The sequence below is a fragment of the Accipiter gentilis genome, chromosome 31, assembly GCF_929443795.1.
Source record: "Accipiter gentilis chromosome 31, bAccGen1.1, whole genome shotgun sequence".
In the NCBI taxonomy this organism is placed as follows: domain Eukaryota; kingdom Metazoa; phylum Chordata; class Aves; order Accipitriformes; family Accipitridae; genus Astur; species Astur gentilis.
In genome coordinates this window covers 11,031,395-11,051,721 of record NC_064910.1, presented here as the reverse complement: position 1 = coordinate 11,051,721, position 20,327 = coordinate 11,031,395, and the positions used below count along the sequence as shown (strand labels likewise).

Genomic DNA, 20,327 nt, shown 5'->3' with positions numbered 1-20,327 from the left:
TGCAGGACTACTATGTTATGTTTTCCTAGTCTAAACACAGTGTGAGAGAATGAAAGGTTATTTATCTATCTCCTGAAATGGAGACCACTGAAATTCTGTAATGTTAAGCAGCTATTTGTGGTGAGAGAAGGCAGAAAGGGTTAAAGCTTTAGCAACAATAACCAAAATTAAATTATATGAACAATTGAGTAACTTCATCAGGTATCAGTGACTACTGCATGCCTACTGCTCTATATCATCATACTTTACAGGGAAGCCTTTCAAGTAACATGTATAAGATTTGGGTTTATTTTTAATCTATTGAACTCACCATACTCAAATAAGAAAAGTTTTTAATCCATAGCATTGTGTGACTCAGGGGAAAAAAGATCCCTTTTTAAACTCACAATGTAGATACTATAACAGTATACAGACAGAACCAGATCTGGACTGAAGTGTCACAGAAATGTTTTCCAAATTGGTACTTGTTTGTGTTAAGAATATGCCTGAAGGCTGCTGCATTGGGGATTTAAATAACACAGAAAAGCTGACTGCATTTAGACAACCTATTTTTGAGAGACCATCTTCTCTAAGTTGACGTTCTGTAAACATGATCTGCGTCTGATCGCCATTACCTGAGAGAAGGCTGTGGAATAGTTTCTGGACTGGCTGGAACTTGAACCCCTTTCTCCCATTCTTGTTTCCATGTGTCCGCAAAGATATAATATTCATCAGGGTTGACATGGTGAGAATCTGGTAGTTTCATGGCACTAATGAGATCCTTGCGGAACACCTGCAAGAAACACCAGGGAAAAGAGTGGCTTGAGAAAGAGTGTTGTGCTAAAGGAAGCAGTAGGTATTTTTCTTAATCTACACTGAAACAATGCATATACCTTGATAATTTTTTTTAAAGAGTACCAATACACAAGCAAGTCAATTTGAAATTACGTTGGTTATTAACTCTCAGTGTATCAGGTGCAGTATGACAAGAAGTTTACATTAACTCAAAACCACACTGCTGCCCAAAGGCTAATCAGAAGGAAGAAGGCTGTTACAGGCAAGCAGGGAGAGGGGAAAAGAGGCCTGCATCTGATTTAAGACTCCTCACCGTATCACTTTCAAACAGCTTCTTTTACTTGCCAGTCTGTAGGCTTTACCCCAACTTAAGATACAAGGTAGCATATCCTTTTCTTTTACTCAGTGTAGCTACTTTAAACCATCATATTCACCATGGGCTATGAACAGTTGCCATGGCAAAATTGATGTTTAGGCACTTGTTCATTTATTAAAACTGCTTGAAGTTTTATTGGTCAGGATCTCAAGGATCAAAGATAAACAGCTGTCTTTGCTGAAACACAAGACCTGTGTTGCTCTGTGCCTGAACTCCAGTGATGCAGGCACAGTGACACAATCCAGGCTCAGCATCCTTTAGCAAACCTATACCATGAAACACACCATCGTGAAACAAAGCAAACCCATCAGTGACAAACCTCCATTCAACTCTTGGCTCAAGAGGATTAAGTTTTTACGAGCATGCAAACATGATTATCAGTCATCTCAAAGCTTACTTAATGTCAATGTCTGTCAAATACAGATGCAAACAATTTAAATGAAGGGCATATGCATCCTTTGTGGGTTTTTTTCTCCACTGCTACACTGCACCAGTTTAACATTCATAAAAGCAGAACAGTGACTGTGGCTTGGTGTTAGGGAGACATCACAACTAATTAACTGTATTATCATAATGAGAAATCAAATCCTCAAAGGGCAATAAAATGGAACAGAAAATATCCCTGCAATAAGCTGTGGCAGGTTGAACTCTCTTCTTACTAATTCCGTTTTATAGCCAGAAGAGTAATAAAGTATCTCAGAGCCAAATATCTTTGTGTACCCTTTTCAATTTGACAGCACCAGACCGGTTATGCCTGCTGCAAAAATTCTCAGCTGTTCTTGGAAATCATCAAGTAAACTTTATTAAAAAAAGCTCTATGCTAAAACCAGGTATTGAAATAGGCTGCCGGTGACCTACATCATCAGTGTTGCTTCATTATGTCCTACAACCACACCTCGTGTGGGCTGCCAAGAGAGCAAGTTGACCAAGGTAACTCAAAATCACAGACTCAAGGCTCTCTTATTTACTACTGATGTGTTATCTGCTTTGGTTCAGGCCAGAGAGTTCACTGCTGTCTCCTGCATAAAAATCCTCAGGTACCTAACAGGCCTGTATTAAAATCTGAATGACAAGAGTGAAAGCATTAAGACTGCAAGCATCCATTTTTTCCAAGCAGTATCTGTACACACCAAAAATAAAATGTAAAATGATTTATGCCACTTAAAAGGCATTTTCATTTTCTGTGTTACAGGTACAGAACCAGGATTATGAGAAACACTAACATGGCACAATTCCAAAGAACTCCAGAAGGAAAAAATAATCCAATAAATGAGAAGTGTGTTGACTGGTTTAATTATCAGAAAAGATATTCCTCAAACCTTATCTGAGGTAAGTGCTTCACAAACTACCTTTTAAGCCACTGACACAACATAGGAGTGCTTCATATCAAGCCCACTATTTTTTAAACACTAGATGAAAAATGCTATTTAAGGCTTCATCATAACTACATTGCTTAACAGCAAATTCATCTTTTGAACATCCATTGTATATGTGAACTGTATCATTTCTATTTTTAGAGCACAGATGCCCTGGAGCATGGACTTTTTTTGTTGTTTTTTTTGACTGTTGTACAGTACTTGCCACACCATCACCAGGCTCAATATCAAGTTCTCAGTTTCAAATTTCTAAAATTTACAGTAGAGGTGCCACTGAAGGTCAAAGATTTAACCAATATAAACATAACTGTTGAAACCTTGAGGAACCCCAAAATTCAACCAAGGCTTCCTAAGAATTGCCTATTCATACTTATGATAACAGCGAAATTGAGTATTTCCTGCAGACGCTTGGAATCATTACAATCTCTAGCTCTCATCATTCTTCATTTCTTCCTGTGTGGCTAAGCAGGGTCTTCCAACTCTCAGAGGACAATGTATGAGAACACTCACTCTATATTTCTTTTGCTGTGGAAGTAAACCAAAACACTGAAGGGACCCAAAGAGAGTTTTCTGACAAATCAAGTAAATTTTACTTCAGCAGTCAGCCTCAAGGCTATGACCTAAGCCAACTCAGTGAAGAGCAGACACATGCTTTTAGGACTTAGATAGCCAGCTTTTCCTCATGGTTGTTTCTTTTTGGACACTTACTTGAAAAACAATGCAGCTCCTTTACTAACTGTATCCATAAAGTAACAGCTAGTCCACTCCACAGCACATACTCTCCTCTTGGCAAGGACCACCCTCACTTCCACAGTTAGCCGGTGAAGCGCAACAGTCATTGTTCAGTCACCCAAAAGCAGTTCTATTTCTTACCATACAAAACCCACAACCCTTCAACTTTATTTTAATATCATGTGTAATATCGTACATGCCAAGACCTGAAAAATGAGCGTGCCAGGTCTAGGCTAATAAGGCATTCCCATCCCAACACATCATTCCTCAACCCAACACATCATTCCTCAAGAGCAGGCTCAGCTAGCGCTGCATGTCTTCACCATGATTGAGAAGGACCTTGCAGAGCTGAGCTACAACCGACCGCAGCTAGCATAGCCAGGTCGGTACACACAGAAATGGGAAACACCCCACTGCTGTAAGGATTCACAAAGTTACTCCATAACTGTGGAATTTTTTAAAAAAATATTTTTATCAATTGAAAGCATGAAAGAAGAGATGAGTTTTAGCCCTGCTTACCACGCAAGACTACTTGGTCTGAACTTGCCACTTCATTTTGCTGCCAGGAATTTTTAGTTTCAGCTGAAAATAGTCCAGCTGAATGACATCAATGAAAAACATGTTTGCTTAAGTCACCATCATCACCATCATCATCATCTTACACATTTTGTTGAGAAACTCTAATAATTATATCATGCTTTACAGCTGGGGCTTAAATCTAGAAGAGGAAACCTTGTTCTTTGGTCAAGATTAGCTTTTTGCTCTGCAGTAAAAGCCTGCCTGGATTTGCTGAGGCAATGAGAACTTCCTAGTCACCTCTGCAGAGATGCACTGCTATCTCTAAAGCCTTTAAAAGCTAAATTCTACAAAAATTCTCCAGAAATAAGATGATCTGCTCCCCCATGGCACTAACATATCAAGCAACAATGATATCATGGAGCTGTGGAAGGAAAGATATGGTGCATATATGTTATTTGTTTTTCAGATTTCTGAGTTGTATTTGGAAATTACGTTAGAAGAGTATGTTCAAGGAAAATTAACTTCTTGGAATCCGTTTCTAAATGCTTCACCAAAAGCTGTCTCTGACTTTAACCTGAACTCCTTCTAGAAGCAGTCTATGAAAATTCTATATATAATCTTCCTCACAGGACCCTCTTGTGCTTACTCTGTGTATAAATCAATCCTGTGAAACAAAGAATGCTACTTTGTGTGAAGTATCCTTATCCACTAAAGATATCAGGGAGGATACAAGTAATGCTATAGAGAATTACAGTAAAATATTAGCATCAAAGACAGAGAGTGGGTCTTGACAATACAACAGCCTTCTACAAACCCCACCTTCGCTGAACAATTCGAACATCAGATCTGCACAGACTGTGATGCACCTTTTGTTCATGACCACTGCAAACCTAAAACCACATTTCAAAAAAAAAAGGAAAAAAAAGTAGTCACATACCTTTTCCAATACCCTTCTGCAAGCTACTACTGAAGCTGACATGCCATTGTTCATTCACCTTGTCTTACCCAAATACATGTGTGAGGGAAAACAAATGGATTGCATCACGTCTTAAAAATGGAAAGAAACTGTGAGCTTTCAGGTACTCTGACCACTTGCTTACAAACCCCCAACAAGGGTAAGCCACTTGTCACAAGCACCTAGGCCGCATCTGGGAACTACACCTCAAGGGTGTAAGTAAATTATGGGTTAACTGCTCTGCTGTCACAAAGTGGGATTTCTGCTGGATTGCAACTAATTCCTTCAGTCCTAAGGCTTCCCCTGTGACTGACCAGCAGAGCCACAGTAACATGCATTTCCATTGCTCATGCCCACCACTCAGGGAATCAGAAGACCCACTGCCACAGAAAGACAGAGCCATGATTTTTTAAAGGTAGGAGGGAACTACTGTATGTTCCATCCTGTCCCCTCCACAAGAGTACACCCTCAGAAATCTTTTACAGAAAATAGCGTGGAATGAGGGCCAATATCCTCTCTAACCAGAGAAAGCTGAAACAGCTAGTATTTTCCTGGATTTTTGGTCTCCTTCACAACCCATCTTGAAGGCCAACTTTGAAATTCCAGGTGCCAAACACTCAAAATACAGAGACACTTTCTGTGAAGTAAATTACATATGAGTTTTTCATCATGTTTGGGGTCAAATCATCTTTTTTTATTCACTGTTGAAAGGATCTAGTAACTTTTTTATTCCTCTAAGCATTAAAGCTTACTCTACTATTATAGCTCTCAAGTAGAACACCCTCAGCAAAATTTAAACACACTTATAAAGCAGCAGTTTACACCTAAAATCACCTCATAAATAATAAAACAAAAGCCAAATTGTAATATGACTTACTAGAAGTGTAATACAGCCACACAGTATCTGTAAATAGTTTAATCTTTGTACAGATGTTCCACAGTATGTGCAAGAGACTGTCCATTTACAGAGGATGAAGCATTAAGGACAAAATTTGGTGGGCTCATCCTGGAGAGGTAGAATTTTTCTCATTAATACATTGCAATCTGGGCATGAAGTTTCTGAATTAAGGCACTTTATTATAGAAGAGTCTGGAGACTCACGACAGGGTGGGTTTTTTGTTTGGTTGGGTTTCTTAGGTAGCAAAGTAAATAAAAGGCAACATAATTTTAAAATGGAAATAAAGCTACAGTTCCAGGCATGTATACTCACTGGATTGAAAACTTAAGATGTTAAAAAAGCTGGGACAGACAGAAATAAGTGTAGCATTAAATTTGTAGTTCTCAGACATCTACACAATTTGGACACGCACTGCAGTAAATCCTAATGTTCGAAGCCCTACTCCCTAAAACTATTTTTATGGATTATCCAGGACTCAAGCAAATGAAATATAGTACTTTTCTTATAAGTAGCCATGAATCTTCATTGCCTCCTTTACAAGATGTATAGGAAAAGCCAGGAAATCAGATACTAAATCAACCCCACCTAACATCATGTCTGACAGTATCTCATGAGCCAGAAGAATGTGCAAAAACACATCAAGTTTCCTTCTGGTTGTTAATCAGACATAAACTTTGGATTTGGGGATTAATCCTAACAATCAAATTTTTAAATGGTATTAATTTATACAGATATTTAGAAAAATCTGAACTCATTAAAAAAGGAATTGGACAGATGATAATCTTGTTCAATTCTCAGTCTCAACAACTTCCTGTAGCAATGAGCTTCACAGCCTAATTACATAATGCATGGAAAGGATATCCTTTTAATTGCTACAGATTTCCTAACTTTTGGCCTCATTCACTGCTGCCCCCCCCCCCTCCCTTCCTCCCCATTTCTTCCATGGCAAGGACAGGCAGGACTGAAGCTCTAGGTGTCCTGTTTCCAGACCATTCATACTTTACTGTAATGCCTGCTCATTCACTTCTGAAGGTAAAATAGCTCAGCCTTTTCACAAGCAAGTTTTTCATGGCCTTATGTACTCCGGTCACCTCTTGGTAAAGAGTTCAAATAGTCTGAGACAGCATCTCAAAGCAAATAAAGATTATAAAAATAACCAATGAGGTTGCACCGCTGACTTACATAAAAGTATTGTAATTTTTTTTTTAATCGGTTAACCCAAGCAGACTAAAAAGCAGCTCATTGAAACGCATAAGGCATGTTTGCCAGAGGTCTTGAGAAGCCTGTACAGATGTCCAAGTTAATTCAGAATTTTCTAAGGTAAGCATGCGCATAAAGGTAACAGTCTCCTATTCTATTACGAATAGCACATGCAAAGCAATACGATTTAATCATGCTGCCTATTCATTCACAAAACAAAACCAACCACTTTCAAACTGCAAAAATAATCCATTTTCTGCCAAGAGTCTAGTCTTACAGGGTGCTCCTCAGGATCAAGACCTAAAATTTATGTGGCAGTTAAATACCACTAAAAAAAGTTTCACATACCTAAGTAATGAAAACAGACCATTTACTTGTAGAAGACAAGCTACATTTCACATAAGACAGCTGTCGCTATCAGCAATGAGGGATTAAAAACTACTGTTGCTATGAGATTCAAAACCCTATTTGCAAAGAGAGGTAAAATACTGCCATCTTGTATGGGAAGGGTTAAAAAAAAAGCACAATGCTGACTTAACTCCTTTACAGTTTCAAGAGGGAGAGAGGACTGAAACAAATACATATGAGCTTGAGCATCATAAAGATCTCTTAGGCTCTTTTGTGACCCTGCTAGCCTAAGGGAAAAGAAACGGTCAGTCATTCAGGACGGTCCAGCTAATAGTTTTCCCTGCAAAAATGATTCCAACTACTCTGCCATCATTTTCTGCTGCAGCTTCCACAGAGACAGGAAACTGCAAAGTACAGACTTCATGCTGAGCCAGACATCCAAATGCCTCCTGCCCTGCTACTCCCACACAGCCTACTGCCTAGCCCCACGAGCCCCTCCCGTCTACATTTAAATCTGTGAGGGGCAACACCACAAATGGCATGTGGCCAACATCATCATAAAGGTCTGAAAAACTGTTAGGACTTATACTACTAGCATGCCTGTGATCTTAACACAATTCACTTATTCAAAATAAATGCTAAAGTTAACCAGATAGCAGAATTTTTAAGTCACCATTTCAGTAGTTTGTGATAGATTGTAATCCGGAAGGGGAGCACCAAGAAAGAGTCACAGTCTTGCCTTTGAAATTACACAGAGAAACACCATGGTCTGAAGAAGCATCGTTACAGGCTTGCCTTGTTCTCACCTTCTTCTCCAAAGAGGAGAATGGAGTAAGCGGACCCCAGGTCTGACCCAGTAACATCCCTTCTCCATTGATGTAAACCCCTGGGTAATTCAGACTCTGGTAACGGGCTTTGACATTTGCACTCTAACACTGCACCCCTTTGCCCTGCAGTTAACACCAGACAACCTTGCTCTACCGAGGCCATCCCCGCACCGCCTCGATTTTGAAGCAGCTGGGAGGCATTCAAGGCAAAGAAGTCCTCAACTGCAGCCACTGATCATTTTTTATAGGCGACCACAAAGGACTATGGCACATACAGAAAAGTCCCGTGAAGCAACTGACAGATACTAACTTGCTTGTTGGTCACAATACCAAAACTAAGCTTTTATTTGGAGAGAGAATCCAGGTACTTGGCTTGTGCTAGAGATGGTTGAGAAAGTGGAAAAAAGCCTATGTATTTACATGCAATTTAATTGAGAAAGCCAGGCTTCCTGGCATGGAAGAAAAATTAATGTATGAAGACCACGAGCAAAAATATTCCCAAACAGCTATTTATAGATTTGACCTTTTAGATTTTCTGCATCCGTAACTCAAGAAACAGCCTGCTGCCTGGCAAGCAGAGGTGAATGAAAGGAGAGCAATGCCAACTTGTTAAAGAGAGCCCTTGCTAAAGGGATGCTGTCAGCCTGAAATTTTAAATTTCCATCTAAGAGAGATTAGACAACTATTACTACAAAAACTTGTGGAATTACAACACGATTTTTGGAAGGGTGTGTGGTGGGGTCTCTTTCCAGTCTTTGCTTTACAACCTTGTCACCACTTGGTGCATAAATAATCCATTTCAATGCTCTGCTGACAACAACATTTCATGTAATACACTCTCCAGCATATGCTTTTCAAGGGTTTGGAAGGAGTGCTTGCTTCTAGCAGAAGAAAAGGAAAAACTGGAAGGATAGCCAAGAGTCTTATGTACAAGCAGTAGAGATTACTACTGTCACCTTCCCTTCTACTCCTTTTCTTAGAGGAATTTTTTTTTTAGTTCTTTTAAATATTGTACTTGGGACACTCCTCCAGAAGAGGACATTCTAAGGTTTGAGATTTCTTTTTTTTTTTCTTCTTCTTCTTTTTTTCTAGGAGGGGGATCTTAAATGAAAGATGACAAAATGATGCCAGTATTACTGGAAGGATGATGTTATGACATACACTTTTTTAATTCCAAGAGTACATTCCAGATTTTGTTCTTCAAAGTTTTGTATTTTTAAGCACTGAAGGGCTCAAGATTTTCCCTTGGAACAGACAGAAGCAGTGAAGATCTCAAGAGAAGGAACTGAAAATACTGCTCATTTTAATTCCTAGAAGTTATGTAAACAGAACACTTGTATGCTGTAATACATGGACAACACCTTCATTATTGTTTATAATGTACATATGCACATAAAGACAGCATGGAGCAAAGGCAAAGAAAACTGTAATAGGACAATCCCCTAAGAGGAAGAGAGACAAGAAGAAAGCTGGATGGCCGGGCAGAAAGAAAGGACTGGTAAGGGACAAGCACTGAAGTGTATTTGAAACAGTAACAAGTCTGGCAGTGTATGTGTTTCAGTTCCCATTTGCCCAGCTTGGCTAGTAACAAAGCTACTGCCTAGGCAAACATCAGCAACAATTACAAGACCTCAGTAGCCATAATGTTTTAAGATTAATATCTTACAGAACCATAATCCTCAGACCAACATTTTAAAGGTAAAAAGCATAGTAGGCTTTTCTTAACCTTAGTGGCTGTAAATTAAACATTATGTAGCTAGTTCTGGCCCATTTTGCTTTTATTGAAACACTCACGCAAGATTTTCTTTTAGAAATGAAGTAGTGCGTTTTCTCCAACTAACTTGTGATAAAAAATTAAGCTTCCAAAGAAAGGACATGTTCTGTAACATTTACCTTGTTCTTACCAAACCAAACTTACCTAGTTAGCAGCATTTAGAAAAGAAAAATAAAGTATGTTTGCTGAATAGCTTTTGATGTATGAGCACAATCTATGTAGTTTACACAACCTATCACAGTAGTATCCAAGCAGGTAAAAAGCTGCTGATATATTATACAAAATTTCTTCTGGGATATAACTCTCAGCTTTAAATTCTAGAAAAGCAAAGTAGGTTTTATAAGTCTTTTTTTTCAGTAAACTCTGGCATCAACAGTCATACCAGCATGTTTAAAGACTCATTTGGAGGGAATGTGATAGCAAGTAAGGGGAATTAGCTACAAGAAACATTTCTCCCATTTGCAGTTATTATCTGACTTCAGCCCTTAAGAAAGCAAGCATCAAATCTGGAGAAGGCAGCCAACAAATCCTCCCCAAAATCACCTACCAATGGAATGGCTGATAGGATGGATTTGAGCACTGGATTGTACATAAATGCCAATTTATTCAATTGGTCAATACAGACTCAGTGACAGTGGTGATAGGTGTTGAGGTCCTAAACAGGTGGGGATAGTAAAGTAAAAAAGATTTGCTGAAGGTAAAAGCCAAGAGTGAGAAAGTGGTAGAAGATGAGTAAGCACTATTCATGCATATCCTGTCCACTTAAGTGTCCCACTGTTTTATCCTAAAGCAGAAAGAATGTATCCTTCCCATACATACACATGAACCACTTCTTTCTGTGGCATGCTCTCGGATTGTAAGACCATCCCAGCTTTTTCAGTTTCAAAATGAGACAAAATTTCAAGGGAAGAAAGAACTACATGTTACTGTCTGCAAATGCCATAAGTCATTTTGGGACATCAAACACCAGAGCTCCTATAATAGTCGCGCAGTGGGGAAAACACAGTTTCACGGAGAATTTGACAGGTGACAAAAGGACTCACTGGCACTAGTTCAAAGCTCGGAATTTCAAGGCTTAGAAACATGAAAAACTACATGACAAAAAACTACCAGCGACCAATCTTTAACCTTGGTTCTTACCTCAGCAGGTTTCTTTTGTTCATTTGCTGGTGTTTTTGACTTGCTCCTGTATTTAGAACAAGAAGAAAAGGAAGTGGAAGGACCTGTTAAAAAAAAAAAAAAAGGAAAAAAGAAAAGACAACCATTATGGCTCATTTCAATTCATTTAATTTTTCAGCATAACACAAGGCACTTCAATCTCTTGAATTATCATAATTTTTTTTACACGATGTGGGCAAAAAACTCTTAGGCAGTCTGTAGGCTTGATTACAGCTCCTCCTGTTCCACTCTTTGCAAAACCACAGCACACTGAGTTTACGGGTACATTCCACTCTGCCCAATACAAGCATGAGTAAACAGAAACAAGCAGGCAGACCACTTTCCTTCATTTCCTTTCTAACAAAGTGGAAGGAGGACTAAAGCCAAGGACAGAGTTTGTAAGTGCTAAAATACCCAAAAAAGCAGTGATACTAAACCATGCGGGTGAGAGATGCAAAAAATTGTAGTGTGATGTCTAGACATTTCCGGGCAAAATGTTACTTCAGTATAGGATACACTGATGACTTGAAATGAAAATCACAATATATCACTACGTATAGAGTTATTAGGCACAGGTTTATAAGAAACAAACAAACCCCTTCCATATCATGGGAAGATGCAAGCTCAGGCAGATCTGTGCCAAGGAACATTTAAAATATAACTTTACTAAATTGTATAACAGACCAAGGTGGAACAGATCAAGAACCAGTATAAGGTAACATAACAATCAATACACTTGTTATAGCTCTATCTTATATATAACTCTTAACATATCCAATGCTCAAAAAGCTTGCCACCTCCAGAAATTGTAAAAGTCGAGGCTCTCCACAACAAGAGACAACAGGACTTAAAAAAAAAAAAAAAGGGGGTAGCAAATTAGGAACCTGGACAGTAAAATTTCCCTTGAATTACAGATTTCTTTTTCCCAACTCTGAAAGGGAAAGACATACAAGTTGCTCTTCATATTCTAAGTAGACTCAAAACTCCCCCCCAGGTTTACAGGATCCTTCACCTCACTTCCCTCCCTTAACAGGATTCAGAACACCGAAGACCACAGAACGCAAGAAGAAATCAAGCAAGAAACATTTTTTTTAATTATAAGAGGTGAAACAGTTTGCCCTCAAACCACAGAAGGAAACCACAAGGGGGTGATAGACCAAAGAAAAACTAGTAGGTATTACTTACTCTCATTGTCTGAGCTGTCACTGGTGCTTAGATGCCTGTGGCGTTTCATCCTGACGCATCCTAAAGAGAAAAAAAAAAGTTGATGGCAACCATTCTACCAGAAAATCACTGGCTGCTGGCTGATGCCAAGCTCTTTGCTCTAAAGGCAAAGCTCCTCTGAAGAGCTTTCAGGCACAGAAATAATCCCAGTTCAGCCACTACGTTTTATTTCTGCAAGCAACTGTTAGACCACAGTCTTATTTGTGAAACTGAGCACCCTCAAAACCAGCATCCCTCTGCTGGGCAGAGCTTGCTTTAAATTTTGCAGAAAGGAGAGCAACCCGCCAGCTGATTCCCGGCAGGGCGTGAGCGGTGCTCTGCTCTCGGAGGAGACTCAATGTCCCATCTGTTCAGCCAGAGGAAGAGTTGCCATGGTGGCAGTCGCTAGCTGAGAGACGGGTGGAGGCCAGGAAATAAGGTGGATGCACAGCAAGGCAAGGATTGAGAAGTATAACTCACTTCAAAAAAGGCAAAAAAACCCCAGAGGCATCCATGCAAAACAAGAGGCAGATTTTAAATAGGGACAATCACAGAAAATGGTGACTGATGCCATTTAAGTTAAATCATCTGATCACCACTTAGTACACAAGAAACGTGGTTTTCAGAAGTTTGAGATGTGATCAAGGGTATCACTGAGAAATACTTCTGTGGCACTGCTCCAGTTCCATTAAAAAAAAAAGAAGTATTGAGCTTTTTGAAATTGATTTTTTAACATGTAACATATACAGAGAACAGGAAGAAAATTCTGCACCACTACTTAATAAAAGATAGATCATAAAAGTGATCAGCTGTATCTCTAAACAAGTGCCCACAGAAATCCATATACATTTTTAAAAATACTGCCATTCTACAATATTCAATGTTACTTTTGTTAACTAAGAACCAATAACCCCAATAACCATTTACAATTAATAAATGAAAATCACCTCTATCTTTCTAATGGGTTGAATGAGCAAATCATTAGAGAAAAGTAAAAAATGATTCTGCAAAATTTTATTTTTTTTTTTTTTTTTTTTTTTTAAAAAGCAGAAGATAGGCACAAGTAGGTTACAGACAGCTGAACCTGAAATGCCTGCAATATTAGAAGTGCCAGCCTGGCCACACCTGAAATGTAAGCAGCTTCATTTCTTAAACAAAACCGCATGCCCTTAAAAAAAGCAACACAGCTGAATAGACCATTTGATAAACCCTCCACATTAGTTACTGTACAACAGGTCTTGAGCTTATCCAAAGACCATGGGATAAACAAGATTTCCAGATAAGAGAAGCCTGCCCAAAGGCTTTGAAGAGATTGCAATTGAATTGTTTGCAGCACAAGTGTTTAATTTAGTGGAAATTTTCAGCAGCCTTTATATTTAAGAGAGTGAATTTACTGAATCTAAATGCAATGATCACTCAAAGTTTAAAACAATCCTTTTGATTTATCTGTTATAAAAAGACATTGACCACACTCCTGCAAGTTGAAAAAGGAAGTGATGCCTGCAGTTTTCAAGCAGGTAGACACAGAACTTCTGAGTCAGATATTTAACCTGGGGGGAGGACAGATGGACACAGTGGTCAACAGGATGGGACATCAAAAGGTGTCATTTGTATCACTTAAGCAAGCTATAAACTCCCATTATATAACAATTAATTTCACATTAATTCACCTTCTCACAGCTTAAGCAAACTTGGGGACGCAAGGCAGCCACACAGTATACAAAGACCAATGTCCAACAGAAAAGCAAAATCAAAATACCCAAAACACTGCAGGACTTCACTTCCAGCTAGCAATATAAGGTGGCTTGTGCAGGCACCACTTAGATGAAGAAACTTCTATGAATCTTAGGCAAAAGCTGTTTGACAGGTAGAAGGCACTTGGGCCAAAGGGCTTGTCTTTGTGCATGTTTTGGGGGCACCAGGCTTGAAGTTAACTGCTGGGTAGTGGGGGGAGGACTAGAAGACTACTTTCAGCTTGCCAACTCATGAAGTTTAAAGGCATTGACTTTAATGAAGAGCAAATAAAACAGTACTACCTATTTTGAGAGCTTATACTCCAGTAGCCAAACCCAGCAGCCCGGAGCATAGAACCCATCCCTAAAAAGCAGCAGGTTCTGCCCATGGCAACACCTTCTCTGCCTGGCAGTTTTCAATTCCAAACAGTCCTGGCTTACAGACCATCAGGCATGTTACAAGAACTTGGGAGACGATGAAAAGACGCATCTAGGTGTGCCAAGCAGTAATCCTCGCTTCCATTTCTTAGCAAGAAATGCAAGTGCCTGCTGCTCGCTTCTTTTATGTTCAGATGAATTTTTGAGCAGTTGTTAAAAGGTGCTGAAAGCTTATGGCAGGCAATTCTCATCTCTTATAGTCTATATAAACATGCAGCAATATAAACCCTTTCACTCCGTACTACAGACAGCTATCTGCAGTGCACAACATGAACATTCAATTAATGCAGGGTCAGACACTAGGTTGAGAGAGACAACTGCAGGAGGGAACACCCAGGAAGCCTAGATTTCTGCTTGGGCAACTGGGAAAGCAGAGAGGAGATGGCTACTTCAAAGACAGCTTACACAGAAACAGCAAGCGTAACAAGAACTTCCACACCGAAAGCACACCCCTGCCAACAACTGCACAGGAGAAAAAACCCAAACTGAAACTAAAAAATAAAATAAATCAAAAAATTTAAATAGTTGTATTTGAGAAGTGAATTTGTAGCAGCTCAGGCAAGAGATTTACACCTCCATCATAGCAGACAAACAGAAAAAGCGGTCACTCAAGGTAAAAGCCATGAATAGTAACAACACTGGATTCCTGCCTGATTTTTTTGCAGCAATATTAACCACAACAGTGAATAAGAGCCCATAAAGCTACAACAAATCACAGGTGTGCTGCGCTGAGACACATTACTGAAGAGACAAACATGCTACAAGTTCACTGTATGTCCCCACATGATGCAGAAGTAACAGCCTCAGCATCATTCAACAGGACCACCTCTGCAGGGGGGCTTCACTTTTGTTTTTAATAGGGGACTCCTTTGCTGTACCCTTGCATACACTAGGACAGCCACAAAACTTCCAGCTCACTTCCACCCCAAAGCAGGAGGGCTCATCAGAAAGGCTCACCAATGATGTTTCCACCCCCTAGCCATTACAGAGGGATCCCAAAGTAACACTCATTTCCTGGTAAAACTCCCATCTCACTCCTTCACCTGCCTTTGCAGAATGTGGAAGAATCGGCAGATGCTCAGTTCAGAAAGACAGGAGATGCAAAGCCAGACCCCACAACATGGAAACCAATGTCAACCTTTCCCAGCTTCAGTCTAATTCCCCCCAAAGCAGTCTGGCACCCTCCGGTTTGTCCCTCAGCTTCAGACAATACTGCTAGCCAGGAGATACAATCCAGAGCAAGGCTGCAAGCAGCTCTGTGCCTCAATTCCTGCTTCTTCCATCACATTTATGTTTTATCACTTGCAAAGAACTGTGAAGAAGTTAAAATAAAATAAACACATACACATATATCCCTAAAAGGGCTAAATGTAGAAAGAATGTGCAATCCGTGCACATCAAAAACACAAATGAAACAAGCAGAACCAAAAATGCCACAGAAATGGGTACAATCTCTTATATAACCTAGTTTTGCCCCTTTTCTAACTTCACCTCTGAAAACTATGGTGACAACGAAGCCTAGAATAAAGGAGCACAATTAATTTTTTTCAAGGTGTGCATCATGACTTACTGAAAAGGTGAGAAATAAATTCATGAGATTGCCAGTGCCCTTCTCCTACCTCAGAGTATCAGTATAATGAATGGCATGTGGCAAGACCAAAAGAGAATCAAGTAAATAGTATTATTTTTACACACAATATGAAAAATTCAGTAAATTTCTATAATAGATAAAAAATACTTTTTTTCCACAGACTTGTTCAAGAAGAAATTTAGAAAACAGTCTTAAATAGACGCCACTTAGAAAGAAAAAAAGAGGTAAAAAAAGATGAGCCGTCATTAGGAGCATGATGGAAATGCCATACAGCAAGCAGCTAAAACCATCAGCCTCCTTCCACTCCCTTTATCTTCATCGAGGCGTTTTGCAAATGTGCACGTTGAACTTTGTTTGAATTTTGATAACTTAGTTTTAACAGTTTAGAAAAGTTTAAACTTTCTAGCAGTCCCAATGTACAAGCTAAGAAAAACAAGGAGAGTAAAGCAACTCAACAGTGTTGTCACAGAGTGAAAGAAGAAAGTGGCTCCGCCCCCCCCAAAAGCCCCAAGAAAACCCTCATTTTCACTCCCTTAAAAGGTAAATAGGGGTGCTTTGGCTGTGGATTCAAAATCTGCTCAAGCCTTATGGTCAAGCACAGATTACCTTAAAAATGGTCATTAAAAATAAGAACATAACATCCCTTGATCTAAAGCAGGTTTTGCCTCCCCTCCCCCCCCCCAATCCACAGAAGGACTAATAGCTGATCAATCACTTGTATGACAACATATCTAAATTCCAAAGATGCTCACCATCAGGGATCTTTTAAATAAAAATTAAAAGACAGGAGTGACATTAAGAAATCACTATGTCAGAAGCAAAAACATACTCAACTCTCCAGGCAATTATTGCAATGGAGCATTTTTTGGCATCATTTTTAGTATCAATTACCAGAGCAGTTCCTAAACTTGAAGCATATTGCACACCTGTCGCACTTCTGACTTGTCAGGCCATGGCTGCGTGCATATCCCTGATCTGCTCACAACAGCTTAAGACAAAAAACACAACTTAAAAAAAAAAGAGAAATCGGCCGCATTCCCTGCCACCACCTAAACCTCCAAACGCAGATCAAGATGCCCTGAACCCTTCGGGTGTTCAACCAAAAATAACCCCAGGAAATGCACTCTCCTCAGCCACTGGCAGCAGTCAGGCTGACAGCATTTCCCCAGCTTCCCGATTGCTGCTGCCCATATTGGGAATTTTGCCCTGTAGCCAAAACCAACGCTGGATCCAGCACATCACTGCGCTTTCAATGAAAGACAGGAAAATGCCACCCTGCACTCACCTGGCTGAAATTAAACATGGATGCCAAGCTATGAGTAATCCACATATCAGCCAGCACGTGCAAGAATCTGACTGAAATACACTGGTATTTCCAAAAATCTAGAGGAGATGTTTTGTAATTAATGATTTCTAAATTATGTTTGCTGCTTTTTGGTTATTCACAAATATCTGCGCTGCCAAAGAGAACAAGAAACAGCCACTTGCTTCTACCACCATTCTCTCCTCTCCCTGAGGAAAAAAAAAAAAAAAAAAAAAAATCAATGTGGCACTGACTTACGGCACTTCCCATTTCTGAAAAGCTAGTTACCGTGCATTACTCAAAAAAATCAGTCAAGCAGCGTATGTAAACAGCAGATGGTTAACAAAATTTCAGAGCCTTATTCAAAGCAAAAACCCATTTCAAATACCTGCAGATACAACAGCAATAAACATTTTTCCCTTTTCAGTTTGTGTCAGAGTAAACAAATAAATTTACCAAATAAACTATTAAGTGTATCATCTTGTTCTGACACATTCCTCAGCATAGTTCATCACTTACAGAGTCAGGAGAAAGAAGGATAAGGTATCTCAGAGTCTGAATGCGCACAGCATATTTAGGCAAGACATCAGTGACAAGCGTACAAAATGAATCCTTAAATCCAGCCAAGATTTCTGAACAAAACAGTATCTCCAAGGAGTAACAGTCCTTCCTTCCTGGCTTCAGTTTGTTACAGAGAAAGGTTAAACATATCCACACACTCCGCAGTACCTGTTAAGACCTATACAGAAGGAAAAGGCAACCAAGAAATTCAAGGAACTGTAACACAAACATATCCTAGACCTGTGAAATTTTATTTCTTCACATTTTAAAATAGACTGACAAAAATGGAATTGGCCACAGCACTAAGGAAACTTTCAAGTGGGACAAAAAATAACCTACTTTCTTTATCTTATTAAAAAGAAAAACAGCAGCTATGTATGAAAACCAAATGACAAGCTACATGCAAATCTTAGATTAAAATTCTGTACTTACGTTTTTACAATATGGCTTGTCTAAAAAAAAAAAAAAAAAAAAAAAAAAAAAGCAGAGGCAGTAGGTAGAAATTTCCAAGTCTCCAAAATGTGGTTTATGTAACTGTTAAATTTAGATTAGGAAGCAAATTATCTTGAAAGGTCTCCAGGAAATGTAGTACAGTAAAACCATTTAAATAGGTCAAATTTCACAGTCAACTGCCAGGGAAATTACGAAATATGAGTAGAGTTAATACAACCTTTCAAATAACTAGAGGAAGAGAGATCACTTGTGTTTGGGTTTTTTATTATTATTTTTAATATCCTATCCAATCTCACAAAAAGGCTATATAAACTGGAAAAAACACCCACATGAAACTTGGGTTAGCAATATTTGCTGCACTGAAAAGGTTTGAAAGGTTAAACAATTCACAGAAAAGGAAGTTCAGCAAAAAAAGTAACATTGCTTCTTTATTTCATTCTAACCAGAAAAATTTAAAAAATTAATAATATACCCCTGCACTGCTTAAGAACCCCATAACAGAGTGACCACATCTATCCTACCCTCCCCTCTCCCCCCAAATAAAATCTTGAATTATTCTCTGAAGGCTGTACTGGGCCTACCACAAAATGAAACTTTCCTTGCTACTATTTCATACTAAAGTCTTGGTTGACATAGTAATCTGTAATTCAGCAAAGGAGGAATGTGCCAAGTCTTAGAAGCGGCACTACCAGCAACAGGCAATTCCTTTGTCATTAGGTAAATAAAAAATTTTAGTAGGCAAGGAACCGCATGTTACTGAAATCTGGCTAATAACATGGGCCTGTACGAAGTGCAAAATAGCAACTAGATGTATATGTTACCTCACCTATATAAGGCAAATTTGGCAGCTGCCACAAAGATACCATGGGTTTCAAAATGGGGGGACGGGGGACAGAAAGTCCAATATATCATCTTCCAGCACGACTTATCCCCTGAAATAGTTAAATTCTGGACTGAAATCAGCTGATAGATCATAAAACTAGGATGAAGATACCCCAAACATAATCCCCCACCCCCCGCATTCATTTGTGGATTATGGGCCAAAAGGGAACCCTGACATCATTTCATGTGCCCTTCTACAATGGTGATTCATCACTCGGTCTAGTGCAAAGCACTTAATGCCCATCATTTTGCACTGTGAGCATAAAGAGGGGGTAAGTGATGCTACTTCACATTTATAACATGCTTCGACGATACAATAAAATACAGCGCACCCCAAGTACAACCACCTTTCCTACCTTGAAAACAGAAATGCAGCTTTTAATTTCCAGTGCTTTATCGGTGCGTCAACCCACCGCGAGGGCAGAGTGGGAAGATTTCCACCAGAGGCCTTCAGCTAAATCACCTCACGCCAAGCAGCTTGTTAAAAATCAGAAATCTTTCTCAGAGGAGCAAGTCACCAGTAACACACGCAGTGCCACCATTACCTCAACAGAAACTCTCTGAGTGGCTGGAAAGAAATTAAATTGTGCTCTTTTCCCTGTGCTTCCTCGACACCCGGCAGTGACCGAGCAGCCTTATTTTCATCTTTGAAGCAAGCTGCACACGTTGGCCTGTACAGAGAGCAGACAGGTGGGCCGGGCCGACAGGAAATATCTCTGCCCATTAAACACTGCAGCTTTAGCAGTGGCATCCTGAAGACGATACCAATCTAGGCAGAATCAATTTAAAAAAAATAAACGCCATCAGACTGTCATTGATTCAAGCAGATACACCAATGCGTATGTGGTTCTGCCCTGCCTGTTTTAGTCCTCGTAATTACTTTCCGCTCCTGAACACAACACTTTTACACCAGCTGTTTACTAACAGAACTAGTGTTTTCCTAAAACAGCAGCAGAGATTCAAACACACACAAAAAATTATTTCCTTCAAAATACCATATTGACTTCGAGTGAAAGCCTGCTTTTAAAATAAAACAAAGCAGAAGAAAAAAAGCACCTCCTCCCCTGAACAGCGCAACCATGGCGGCACTGCCTGGCATCGCCACGCTCGCGCGCCCGAGGCGTGCCTGTCCGGCTGCGGCGCGGTGAACACTCCTTGCCCACCTCCCGGCATCGCTCCCAGTCAGGGCAACGCTAAAACAGAGGCACGGCCCTCAGGAGAGGGAA

At 39.6% G+C, this 20,327-nt stretch overlaps 1 protein-coding gene across 2 annotated transcripts in view; it reads right to left on the bottom strand.

The window, feature by feature from the left end:
• The window catches only part of JADE3 (jade family PHD finger 3), a 67,161-nt gene that overhangs the window by 21,351 nt on the left and 25,483 nt on the right, over window positions 1–20,327 (bottom strand). For both annotated transcript variants that reach the window (XM_049834387.1, XM_049834388.1), the window contains exons 2-4: window positions 12,123–12,182; window positions 10,920–11,002; window positions 615–772 (exon numbers count right to left, since the gene is read on the bottom strand). In XM_049834387.1, the coding sequence (XP_049690344.1) occupies window positions 615–772; window positions 10,920–11,002; window positions 12,123–12,171 (290 nt within the window). In that variant the 5' untranslated portion in view covers window positions 12,172–12,182. The remainder of the gene's footprint in view (window positions 1–614; window positions 773–10,919; window positions 11,003–12,122; window positions 12,183–20,327) is intronic.